Source organism: Myiozetetes cayanensis, unplaced genomic scaffold (genome assembly GCF_022539395.1).
Source record: "Myiozetetes cayanensis isolate MyiCay16 unplaced genomic scaffold, myiCay2020 scf2-11, whole genome shotgun sequence".
Lineage (NCBI taxonomy): Eukaryota > Metazoa > Chordata > Aves > Passeriformes > Tyrannidae > Myiozetetes > Myiozetetes cayanensis.
The window spans coordinates 60143881-60157207 of record NW_026087411.1 but is presented as its reverse complement, the minus strand read 5'-3'; the positions used below and the strand labels follow the sequence as shown (position 1 = coordinate 60157207).

Below are 13327 nucleotides of genomic sequence, written 5' to 3'. Positions count from 1 at the left end.
GATTAAAGACATAAAGAGTAACTTGAAGCCACTACTATGGTTTGTTTATTGTTTTTAATTACCACTACGCATAAACTCACACTTTAGCATTGGCCACTGGCAGCTGAGGGAGAGAGAAAGGGATATGTAGAAAAGTGCCTTTCAGTAGCATTTGCTTTTCCTCCTTCCAGCACAGCCTGACCATAAATGGATCCTTAGCGGTAGAGAAAATAGCCTGAAGCTATTGTAGAAAACATTTGTCTGTAGCATCCCTGGAAGGAAGAGGGTCAAACCAAACATTAGGGATTGTACCTCTGCCTCCTGTTGTATTGGGCAGCTTTTAAGTGAGAGCTTTAACTTAAAGGTGGAATGAGATGCAGAGGTATATGCTGTTCAGTGATTCTTCTTTGCCAGGAGTTTGCCAGTAAAGACTGCTTTAAACCTACAGTGTTTTATGCCAGATAAGGTGACTTTAAAGTTTTGCAGTGCTTGTGAGTGGTCAGACTGCAGACTAAAATAGTCAGCATTTCATAAAACACAAGAGATAACAGGCACCCTGAAAACATTCAAATATATGTTTTCCTTGTAGAATTTTGCAGCAGTGTTGCATCATTGCTCTTATCCTCCTTATGGCTTGTTTTTAAAAAAGAGACAGTGTATCTAACTATTTGATTAATGGAAAATGTACATACAAAAGCTGAAAGTGATAACATTGACATTGCAAAAAAACATAAGACACAAGAGGTCTGGTAAGATAAACATTAGACAGTTGCTAGTTTCATTTTATTACACTGTTAATGAAACCATAGAAATCACACAGATATAAAAGCAAGTTCTAATTTTCCTTCTAAAAATCATCTAGAATGGGGTAAATGAAGTTGTCTTTGAACAAGTAGTATGCCAAAATCTGTCCTCCACAAATCATTGAAATTACTCCAGATCCTGAAAGAAAAGATATGGCTGTTTGTATTAATTTTTATAGTGGAATAAAAGCTTTATGATAAAACTTCAAACTGGCATTCTTTTTGTCTTCAATTTTTTGAAAAATGGCCCATCTACTTAAATATTTTGTTCAAGGATTTAACTACCTACAAAGATACCAGACCCAGCAGCTGCTGATACAAAACCAGCTGCAGGACAGGGCATTTATTTGCCTCTCCCCATCATTTAGGAATTTACTGCAGCTGTCAATCTTTGTTATCCATCCTATAAGAAAGAAGAATAGAAGCCAGTCCTTTTCCCTAAACTATTTTTAAAGATAATCTGTTTTTCAAGTATAAATCTATGCTTTTAATTTTACAGAAAACTAAACATTCAGAAATGTAGATTTGCCATTCACTTTGAAGAAATGTGATGACTGGAATTTGTCTCATCTATCTCAGGTGCCTGCACATGGTTTTTATAAAACTTGCTTCTGAAAGTGTGTGGGGTTTTTCCGTTGATTGTAAGGGGTACCAAGGAAGACTAGTTTGTACAACTGTCTTTTTGACATCTGAATTGAGATAGTTTGATTAGTCAGGACTTAATCATGACTTATTTCAAATTATGCGTCTGTTGTTTGTTTGTAAGATTAGCATAAGCTGAACACATCCTGGTTTTAAATAGAGATTTTTTTTTTAAGATGAGGCAAATGCTAGTCCAGCATTAATTACCTGTGTCATTAAAAGCAGTATAAATGAAAAGCCTATATTTCCTCAAAAATTCTCAGATTAGTGAGGCAACAGACAGTTAATAGAAACAATTCATACTATAAATAGTACACAGACTCCAACAACTTAAACTTTAAAGAATGTAATTATACCTAATGCCAGCCACCAGTGTAACATCAGGGGGAATTCAGACATAACTGCAAGAAGAAGAAAAGTAGAAATGTAAATTTTAAAACTGTAAGGATCAGGATATGTAAACAGTGCACTATGTTATCAAAGGTGTGCTTAGTTATGTTTCATAGATTATATATTTTATGTATATTGAAATGGCAAATGCTTTAGGCCCTGATTATTCCGATACCTGACCATACCATTAAGCTTAGCCATGTAAAGGATCCCACTGGAAGGCAAGTCTAAACCTAATGTGTGCTATACCAACCTCTTAGACACCCTGCAGAAGAAATGCTTTTTATTACTTACCTGTACACAGTTTAGCACTACAGAGACACCATTTCCCTGCTGGAGTGCCTACATACTGTTACAATCCAGATAAATGCAGTAGCCTGACACTTTGTGTGTAATGGGTGATGCTGTGTGTGACAGACCAGCTGGGGCTGCACACTGCAGGCTATCACTATAGCGTGGCATGCTCCCTCCTGGGCCAGGCACTGGCCCTTGCCACTTGCAAGCTGACCCACATCTCCACTCCATGATCAGCTGCAGGGCCATTATACGTCTCAATATTGCCTCCCCAAAAAAAAAAAACCTGACAGGACTGTAGAGGTAGTAAAGTGGGCTGGGAGGCACACTGCTCAGGGCCAGCCAGCAGAGGTTTGGTCGGCCATCTGAAAGAAGCAATAACAAATCTGCAGCTGTTTGGACATCAAAATGAATCAACTATTATAATGACAGAAGCTATCTTCCTGTATAAATTATGTACAAAGCAGATTCTTTTATCATTTTTGTAAATTCCTTGACTTAAATACAGAAGTTATTAATGACGAATAACAATCGTTTAAACTCCAGAAAATCAAATTCAACAGATGGGAAATTATGCTTAATTTTTTAAGATGAAGTCTCTGTTGGTCTCTGGCTTAATTTGTCATAGGAACTGGGGAATCCCCATCCATCTAAAATGCTAAAAGACAAAGGGACAAAGCAATAGAAAATGGAAGATTGATTACTATGTAGTAGGAAAGGAGTCCTAATTTGTCAGTGATATTTTTCCTTTTCCTAAAGTCTAGAATAAACATACTAAGCTCATTGTTATAAGAGAAAAGAATCACCAAATGGGGTCTGGCAAGGATAGAGTTAAAACATATATTTCCTAATTAGCCGTAGAAGCATTCTGCCAAACAGCTGAGAAGAGGGAGCAGGTTACCAGGTGCTGGCAAAAAGTGATGATGAGTATCATTTACAGCAGGTAATTCTTTCCCTTTTCTTTCCTTTGAAGGAAAGAGTTTCAGGGGGAAAAAAGTTTTAATGATAAAATGCTTTATTTTCCTCAGTGAGATTTATTTCAAATGATTTAACTTAAAACTTTTGCATTGACTTTGCTGAAGCCAAGCTCCCTTTTACTCTGAACTAAAGTGTTAATGAGTAGATTTTAAAGTGTCAGGACATGAACAACCATTAATTTTTTGATTTGAAAAAAAAACCACGTCCCAGATGCTGAAATTGTATCTAGACTGGATCTGTTTCGTATGAAGCATTAGACTATGAACTAAACCTGTGATTTTTTTAATAACAAAATAGTGGGTTAAAATTCTGCAACAAGTCCAGAACAGAGTTTTCAACGGGAGGACCTATATACAGGCATGAGTCAAATGGATGGAAAATAGAGATATATATTTATTTAGCTTTAAAGAATATTAAGTTAGTCCAGTAATAGAGTAGATTAATCAGTTGATTTGTCCTTCAACTTGTGATACTATGCAAATATTTAGCAGTAAACCTACTTACCGACTGAAGTTATGATGATATGAATAATAGTAACTGTTACAGCATAATCCCAAACCCATTCTTCCACAACCAGAGCAAACAGCAGACCACAAGTGAAGAAAGTTATTTCCAATGATATCACAAGAACTGTAAAGGAAAATAGGATAGTTTCACCAAACACAGTTTTGAAAGGCTTCTTCTCATATAAATGATATCCGTGCAACATAAAACGATAGCGATACAATATTAAAATACCTGAGATAGTTATATGAATTTTCTTACAGGATCACTGAGTTCAGTTTTGGACCTCTCACTACAAGAAAGACATTAAGGTGCTGAAGCATGCCCAGAGAAGGGGAATAAAGCTGGCAAAGGGACTGGAACAGAAGTCCTATGAGGAGCAGCTGAGGGAACTGGGGTTGTTTAGTCTGGAGAAAAAGAAGCTCAGGGGGATGTTATTGCTCTCTACAAGTACCTGAAAGGAGGTTGTAGCCAGGTGGGGATTGGTCTCTTCTTCCAGGTAACAAGTGACAGGATGAGAGGAAATGGCTTTAAATTGCATCAGGGGAGGTTTAGGTTAGATATTAGGAATTTTTTTTTTTTGTTTTCTTACAGAAAGGACTGTAAAGCGTTGGAACTGCCCGGGGAAGTGGTGGAATCACCATCTCTGAAAGTGTTTAGAAAAGCATATGGATATGGCACTTGAGGATATGGTTTAATGGTGAACTTGGTGGTAGCGCTGGGTTGATGGTTGGACTTGATGATCCTAAAGGTCTTTTCCAGCCTTGATGATTCTATGATTCTGTGAAATTTATGCTTATGTTTCCATTACAAAAATAATTTCTAATTTTGCTACAGACATCTACATGGATTGTATCCTGATTTACCTATAGACTTTAAAATGTCATCTATTTTATGTAAAAACATGAGGATTAACAGGATTATGTCTATTGACAGGATTAAGCACACTTTATATAGCCTAGAGGAGAAATTTCATGGAAATTTTCCTTAGGAACCATCTACACTCTTTGTATATGGTGCCAGATAGATTTGGTTGATACTGACATAGGTAGAATTTTTCGCATCCAAAGAAGAATTATGTGCTTAAGGGGTTATGTTTGGTAAGAAAATTCCTAGTTTGTCCCTTCATTTCATCATATATTTATATATTATATGTACTAGAATATATATATATGTCATAACAATTTACAGAGAAGACCTGGAAGAGCAGATAGAGCAGAGAGCCTAGATGGTAAGCAGAGGCTCAGGATAGGCTCTAACTAGGAGCCTAGCTTTTCTTGGTGCTGATAGCAAGGCTACCACAGCTATCATGCTGTCACTGTGCCTGACGTTCAGCAGCTATCTCTGTGTTGTGTTAAACTGTGAATGGGGGTTACCAGCAAAGTGATAATAACAAAATTACGCTGCCAAAACGGACTATTAAAGTTATCTGACCAAGAAAATTCCTTCTCTAGGTGACAAAATGGTGCATTTCTGTCCCCTGATGCTTTCTCTGGAGTGTGCTGAACCATGCCATGCCACCAGCCTGTGGTGACCACCTCCTCTGACGTGGGATGCAGCTCCGTAGAAGTCATGGCACAGGCAAGCTGTGCCTGCCCTGTGGGCAGGAAGGCACAGAGGAACTTCACATGGCATTTGGTGACCTGTATTCTTCAACACATCAAAGGAGTGGTGCTTAGCTCTCAGCTTGTTTACTTGCTATTATGGGTAACAGGATCAAAAATTATCACTTCTAGGGCAAAGTTTGATTTTATGCTGGGATAGTAGTGGGTTGAATGGAAAATGCATGATGTCTCTTCTAGCTCTAGTCCTGATTTCCCATACAACAGAACATAATTGTGAGCTTGTAATCCATTTAAATGTCCATCTAAATGTAATTTGTTATTCTTTTTAAGCACACAGGCATATAAAAGCAACATTTTATTTGAATTATTTATTTATTTTTCTTACCATTATAGCAACATAATACCTATGATTACTGTAGCTGACAGTAGAGAAACCATACTTCTTCTTTTCACTATATTTAATTTATACAGTGAAATTTAATTTGGCAGCATTCTGGGCCTTTCAATTTTATTCTTTTATTTATACTGTCTATTACTTCCTATTGTACTATGGATCTCTCATCCAGTAGTTTTAAAAAATGTAAAAAAAATAAGAAAAATTTAACTGGAAAAGCTCCATGTGGAAAGTGGGAAATAACACTTGAAAATGTTTGACAATGTACTATAGTGGGGTTTTTTTACTATATTATATTTCATGACATAGTATTACTTTAAATTATGCTTAGTGTAGACAAATGCTCTGGAAACTTTCTTACAAAACTGGGTCAGAAAGGATACCTCACTTCTGAGCTGATTTCCATCTTTATTCTGAGGTTATCTTAAGACATAATTCTGTTTTTAACAAGCATGAGAGAAACTCTTGAGTAAACTAATTCTCAGTTTGCGACATAATTCAGAGATCTTCATTCTGAATTCTCTTTCCTTAGACATTAAACAGATGCTGTTGTGTTTTGTGTTTCCGTGTTATTTGACAGAAAGAAGGTGGACAGAAAGAAGGGTGGAATAAATCAGTTTGCATGACATAGCTGCTGTCTCTGGCATATAAGCATGTTGCATCAAACTAACTGATAAAATTTTTAGGGGTAAAAAAATCATATTGAGATTCAGTAATTACATTAGGGCCCTGAAAATTAATTCTAATGGAATATGTTTAATTTTCTTTTCCACTGCTATAACAGAAATGTTCTTTCTTCATCTGAAATGAGTATTGACACTGTACAAACATCCATGCATTTTTATTACTCTTTTAACCTGATGAACTAACCAATTTACTTTTGAGCTTTAACCTACTTTACTGATGGATGATGAGGTCTGCTTTTGTAAAATAGATTGCAAACCTGGTAAAATTTTATGTATGCATGTAATTTTTTAGGAATGACAGTTTAGGAAAAAGAATATATTTTGAGAGTTCAGACAAACTGCAGAAATTTGTGTTAGAATATACAAAGATATGTTTAGGGATTGAGCTACAATCAAATCCTTATATTTTAATGCCCACTGTATTGAAGCATTACCAAAGCAAAATTTTAATTTGTTGAACAAGACCTGTTTCTCAGATCTGGATCCAAAGATTCATAAGGAATTTGCTGCAGTAAGAAAATTAAATTAAACAATTTTGTGGAGGAACTTGATGGAGAATAGGTAATTGTTCTGCAATGAAAATGAAGCATCCTGGCAAAGTAGAATGTTTCCTTCAGATGATGTGAGATCAGAAGAAGAACTCAACAAAAAGCCTAAAAATCACTTGAATGTTAAGTAGCAGTACAGAAATGAAAAGTGTTGGCAAGATGCATAAACATTGAATTGCAGTGTAGTTAAAATACAGAAATAATTGGTATTATTAAAACAGCTTTAAAATACTGCCCATTGGAAGACAGCTTTACATCCAGATACAATATATATTCTCGACTGAGGGAAAAAGAAGAGAAACAAACTTCAGTTACCTAAATAATATGGGTTAATCCATGAGGGATTTGTCTTAAAATCAAAAGGTGCCAAACCATCCAACATTTTAATCCTGTGGAAACAGAATTAATAAATTTAACCAGAGAGTTTAGTAATGTCTTAGTGACTATATAACATATTATGGTGTTTTTAAATACGATTTCAAATGGAATACTCCGGGTTTCTGCAAGCTCTCCAAGTCCCATTCTGAGTTGTGGTTTTGCCCTTGCCCACTTTATTTATGACATTTGGCACTATACATGCTAATCAATAACTTCCTAAGGCAATATAACTTGCCTCTTTATTGACTATAAAATCTTTCTTTTCCTTTTTTTATGTCATCTTTTCTCTTATCTTCAATAATTTACATGGTGCAAGTGCAAGCAAGTATATTAGAACGAACACTTTATATTAGTTTTGAGTCTCTATTTGCAAATCTGTGCACTTGAAAGAAGGTTCAGGTACAAAAATTTAATGGAATTTGAAAAATATGTTCACAGAATAAGAGGGATTGGGTGCCTCCAGTCAGGATGCTTCATTTAAACAGGCATATCTCTACCCATGATATCCAGTTGCTGTATGCCAGCATATTAGACTAAAGAAAAGGAAATCTTACTTGAATACTGCGAAGCACACAGATAGGACCACATAGTACACAGTGTAGAAAACTACTATGCATATCAACAGGTTCACCAGAACAACCTGCAGGAGGACATAAGACAGGAAAACCTAAACACCATGTTTACATCAGGTATCGTCAGAAAACAATTCTAGATTTCCATCATTCATAATGTGAAAACAAAATGTAAAATGAAATATTTAGGCAGAGTGTTTGCTGTTACTGATTACAGAAAAGCACTGAAACCTCCTCGATACAGTTCAGCTCCTAATGTGTGGTTACAATGTACGGCTTTTTTTATCATATATTGCTGTATACTCATTATATATTGAATTTACGTGTCTTCAGAAAATGAGGACATTTCTTTACAGTTATTACACTCTTTCTATATGGTTGTTTTCTTCTCTGCCTTTTCCCTCCATCCAGCATCTTCTGATCTACTTTCCTCTAAAAAAATACAGAAAGAAAGAGGTCATGAGAAAGACAGTGTAAGTAGATAGAACTGCTACCAATTTCATATTGTCCATCTTCAATATTGTGCTACATGATGATTTACAATGGAAGGATAGGTGTCTACATTTTGCTTTTTTATATTAAAGCATTCCAGGTTTTGTTTTAGAAGTAGACGATTGTATAAATTCTTAGCCCAGGTACAGCTCATGTAACGAGTTAAGACTTCTTGCCCTTACTCCAGTTTGGCTGTCAAATATTTGAAACTAGCAATGTGTGTTTACCTGACTCATCTGGTAAGATACCTCCATAGATCTCCAAGCTATCAACCATTAAACAATAATGATCTAAAGAGAACATCATTTTTACAGTGATTCCATTATTAAGTTAATACATTTGGATGTATAAATATGAGCCCTAAGCCCATACATTTTAGTGTGCTCTGGAAGATGCCATGCTGAATTTCCCCTGGGATCGATGGAACTGAGCTAACAGCAAGAGAGTTTGGAAGTTTTGATGTTTTACAGGACTTCTTCTCTATGTTGATCAAAAGTAAATTTAAAATAGAAAAATGAAGACTGAGATGATGAAATGCACCAAATACAGGTATTCATTCAGAAGTAAACCTATGAAAAGTGGCTGTGCATAAATGAAGTAGTAAAATAATGGGAACTGTATCAAAATGGCAAGCAAAGACTGTGGACTGCAGATAATGAAACATTGGGTCAATGCAAAAGAAGACAATACTTACCTTTGAATGGTGACACCATATTTACAATAGGAATGAATTTTAGAAAAAAATAGGTAACAACTAATAGAGAATAGAACTCAGCTCTGAAGAACGGTGATCAGAATTATGTGTGTAGGTTGGTTTTAGGGACCGAAGCAGGGGAAACAAGAATTGCATAGTCATAGTAAAAGCAAGAAGGAGTATTTGGAGAACAACTATGACTAAAGGAATGAAACCAAAAAAGAAATGTATAAGATACTGTGAAGTTTCACAAATAATTTCCACTTTGCAACACTTGAAAGAGGCTCGCTCTTTTTATTTATTTACTTTTATTCAAGTTTTTTTTTTCAAAACTGGTTATTGAGTGTCTTTATTGCTGTGGATTTTTGATGATAAAGTTGGGTGATATTCTTGACACATTAGTCAAAATTAATAATTTTTTTTAAAGAAAATTAAAGGTATAAAATATTTTTGAGTCTTCAGTTTTAAATAAAACACAGTTGCCAGGTGAGATTGCAGTGAAAAATGTAAAACATAAGCCAGCTCTAAAGTGCAATTTCCATTTTGATTTAGTTTGTTCTATGCTGGTAAGTGGAGCCCTTATTTAATGAGGTAGAGACTCTGAGAAGGGCTGCAGAGGAGCATTAGCTCATACTAGCTCATATTTATGAGTTTCTCTTGCAATATTGAGACACAAAAAAAGTCCTTAAGGCTTTGGTGTTTAAGGTGATTGTGGGTTTGGTTTTTTTTATTTTGTTTGTTTTGTTTGTTTGTGGTTGGTTTTTGTTTATTTTTGTTTCTTGGGTTGTTTGGTTTTTTGTGGGGTTTTTTTTTGTTTGTTTTTGTTTTCTGTCAGCAATTTTTAAAGTGGTTTTAAAAATGAAGAAGCTACACAAAAGAGAAACAAAAGGGAGCTGATGGCTAGAAATGTTTGGCTTTCTTCTTTAGTAGGACTACAGCCCTAAAGAGGTCAATCTGTTTATCTCTGAGGGATGATTTGATTATGATGGATAAGTACCTTCACAGGCAGAAAATACCAGGTACTTAAGGGCTCCTTAATCTATCAGAAAAGCCACAAGAAGTAAACAGCTACAAGTTTTAGCTAGACAAATTCAAAAGATGCATGAAGGAAATGTTGAACAGTAAAGGCTATTAGCCAAATGAACAAACCACCTTTGGAAATAAGAGATCTTACAAAGCAAAAGAAAATGCCTCTGTGGATGAAGGTCCAACTCTAACGCTCACTTGTGGCCTTAGTTGTTGAGTGGTTGTGTGGTAGTTAATGAAGCATCCAACACTGACAGAAGTGGGGATACTGTGAATTTAGCAAACTAATCACTTTTATATTGCTAAATGTTGTAAAGTGCTAAATATTGAATACCGTATGTATGTCCCACAAGAAGAGAGAGTAAAGAGCTTTATTTTCTAATGATACAGGAGAGAAAGCCATCATGCCTGTACAAACAGATATTTGTCAATAAGAAAATGTCCGGGACAGACTTACTCTTTTCTTTTTTCCATTCATCAAAAGAAAGCCAAGCAAAAACTGAGAATGATTAATCTCTTCAGCCAGGTTGGTCTGAGGGCTAAATTCAGCTCCTATTCACTGTCTGTAGTCTTATTCTAAATGAAAATTGTCCAAATAACCCTTTTGATCCTTCCTTTTCCACAGTGCACACCATCACTGCAGTAATGTTAACTGACTACACTGTCACATGCTAGTTGCAAGTTTGGCAGCCATGCTCTCTCTTACTCCCCTGAAGGTAACTTTAAGCACTGGAAGTTTAATCTTTGGCACATATTTGATGGGAATTATTTTCATTCCACTGCTCTGAGCAGTTGCACTTTTCATGTAATTCTCCTTTACCCACTGCCCCTCCTCTTGCAACTGCCTCTGTGAAGCCTTATCTGCTCTAGATGTAGATTCCTACTGTAATAAAAGTGGGGAGACAGGACAGAAGGGAAGAATCACAGGACTGAAGGATGGCTGTCAGTCGATGAACTGTTGACCTCTAATTACAGTAGGTGAATTTCTAGCCTTGAAGTCAGCGACAAACTTTCATTGGCATCAAAGGCACAGGAGTTTTCTCTTTGTACCCAGAATATTCTGAGTCCCTGTCTTAGGGAGGTAGTGAGGTATTAGGTATAGTATGCTTTGCTCAGTTGAGTAAGCTAAGGAGATGCAACCAACATGAAAATGAAAACACTTTGAAAATATTCTAGTTGTATTATATTCTACTTCATTTTATTATTTGACCTTGCCTCAGAAATGTAAACGTACATTTTTAAAATCTCAGAATACTTCCTATTTTCAGCTATTTCCCCCTTTCTAGATCTTCTGGTATTTCAAAGCAAAAAACCCACAAGTTAAAAACTACAGGGTTATTTATTATATATCAAAACAACTTAAAGGAAGAATATTAGGAAATCACTAGTGACATCAAATGTGGAATTTTATTAGTCACTTCCAAGAATCATATCTCATAAATGGAACAATATCACATATTTTGAAATTCTTTTTATAAAAAGCACTTTGCAGTAATTACTACCAGCACTATAGTACAAAGTGTCCTTTTAATTTGGTTTTTTTAGGAAGAGAACAGTAAAGAACAATTTGTAAGAATGAAAGTAACAGCTTGTTCAAGCCCCGCAGTAGTTTTCTAATTCTCTAAATACTATCTGGTGACATACAATACTAAATAAACTTAATTCCCTTTACCTTGGTTTCAGCAGTTTTGACCTTGAGAGCCATGGACACATGATGAGTGAAAGGAAGTGCTGTTGCTATATTCTGTATGCCTGCATGTGCAGGAAGAAGCAGCTGGTTTTCACCCCAAAAAACATTCTTATAGGTAAGTATAGGGCAGAGTGCGGTAAGTTGATTGGATTAAACTGAATTCAGACAGAAGACATCTGTGAGTTAATTATAAGCTGCTGAAGAGCAAAGAGAAAATCCTACTAGCTTGTTTAATGCTCATACTTTTGTAGGTACAGTCAGGCAAAGCATATCTGTAATATAACTTAGCTATTTAGACAGACATTATTATTATTTTCTACCTTTTAATTGCTTTTTTTTCAGCATTCATGTGATCACAGTTCCTTGGGGTTATTATAACTTCCTGCTTTTAATTAGCTTTACATTTTCTAGCATTAATTCTATTGACTATAGATGTGGAGTGGTACATTCTTCACAATGTTCTTTGCTAATATTTTTCTTCTGACTATCACTTTATCACATCAAGTATAATTCACATTGAATTAGGTATAATTAGTTTAAGGAAGTAGAAGGAAGTTTAGTGTGCTTTAGAGCACATCCAACTTCTACTGAGCAGTTCCTTAATGGATTCAAATTTGACTTTTTACAGGCACATTATGATTCAGAATGCTGTGTTATTTGGAAAAAGGAGACACTTCTGAAACTGAACCAAGGAAAAACTTCTTTTTCTGCTGACACTAACATAATATGTGTGAGTTTCATTAGAATTTTTTATGCCTTTTTAGTCATACAAAATAAATGCTATCTGCTCTAAAATGCAGTTTGTGCTCAGCAAACAAGAGCTTTCAGTCATAGATTTGATAGCTCCAGATTGTGAATACTGTCAGGGAAATTACTAATAGTATTGTGTGAAATTCCTTCCTGTGCAAATACTAGCATGAAAACCTGTACATCAGTTAAGTTCTATTTTAAGAGCTGAAGTGATGACAAAGAAATAGACAGAAAAAAATAAACCCCTGCAAAATAATTTGCATAAATGGTTGAAATAATCACAAGTAGCAAATTAATGAAGAAATATTTGCTTGAATGATTAAAAACTATTTGAAAAGGAGCAAAAGGGTTCATTCAAAGAGCATACTATCTACCCCAAAGTATCATCTGAAAACAGTTGACCTAAAATTAATCCACAGAAACTTTTGCAGTAGTTATAAGTAGTAAGATAATTGAAAAACTAATGGATTACATTAATCTAAAATAATTTTTAAACCTGATAAGAGTTTACATTCACTGACTTACTTCTTCACAAAGAGTCAATTTAGCCAGGCTGATGATTGTAACAGTCACCAACTTTGACTGAAATGTAATGGAAACTGTAGGCACAGATTTGTTGGGAAGACTAAGAAATTCCTTCCATTTCTATTGCACAGTTGAAAACTTTAAATACTCTGACAGAATGAATAATATTTCTGTTGCATCCTTGCTTCAAGATTGGAAACATCTGAATTCCAATTCAAGATTGAAAACACCTGATAACCCAGTGAATAGGAGCAAATCAAACTTGGAAGTGGCAGAAGCTGTGTGTGACCCAGAATACTGACTGAATCACTCAATAGTGAATGTTAACTATAAAGATGTTGTATTGCTGTTAGCAACATCTTGAGATAATGGAATAATCACTTTTTGTATTTTTTTTTATTTTCTTAAAATTTACTG

The 13327-nt window shown here is 35.2% G+C and overlaps 1 protein-coding gene across 1 annotated transcript; it reads right to left on the bottom strand.

The window, feature by feature from the left end:
• Positions 1-826: 826 nt before the first annotated feature.
• Positions 827-11650, bottom strand: TMEM244 (transmembrane protein 244). Its single transcript, XM_050314736.1, has 6 exons — positions 11618-11650; positions 7716-7801; positions 7099-7172; positions 3591-3716; positions 1781-1825; positions 827-921 (listed from the first exon to the last, which is right to left on the bottom strand). Exons 1-6 carry the CDS (start codon positions 11648-11650, stop codon positions 827-829), a joined length of 459 nt encoding a protein of 152 aa, XP_050170693.1.
• Positions 11651-13327: the final 1677 nt, after the last annotated feature.

Excerpts from the sequence above, each read along its gene's own strand:
- TMEM244 (XM_050314736.1), bottom strand. The coding sequence starts at position 11,650 with ATGGCTCTCAAGGTCAAAACTGCTGAAACCAAG. Across the intron at positions 7,802-11,617 it reads TCAAAACTGCTGAAACCAAG|GTTGTTCTGGTGAACCTGTT; the intron begins GTAAAGGGAATT and ends GTCCTCCTGCAG. Across the intron at positions 1,826-3,590 it reads TATCATCATAACTTCAGTCG|TTATGTCTGAATTCCCCCTG; the intron begins GTAAGTAGGTTT and ends TTCTTCTTGCAG.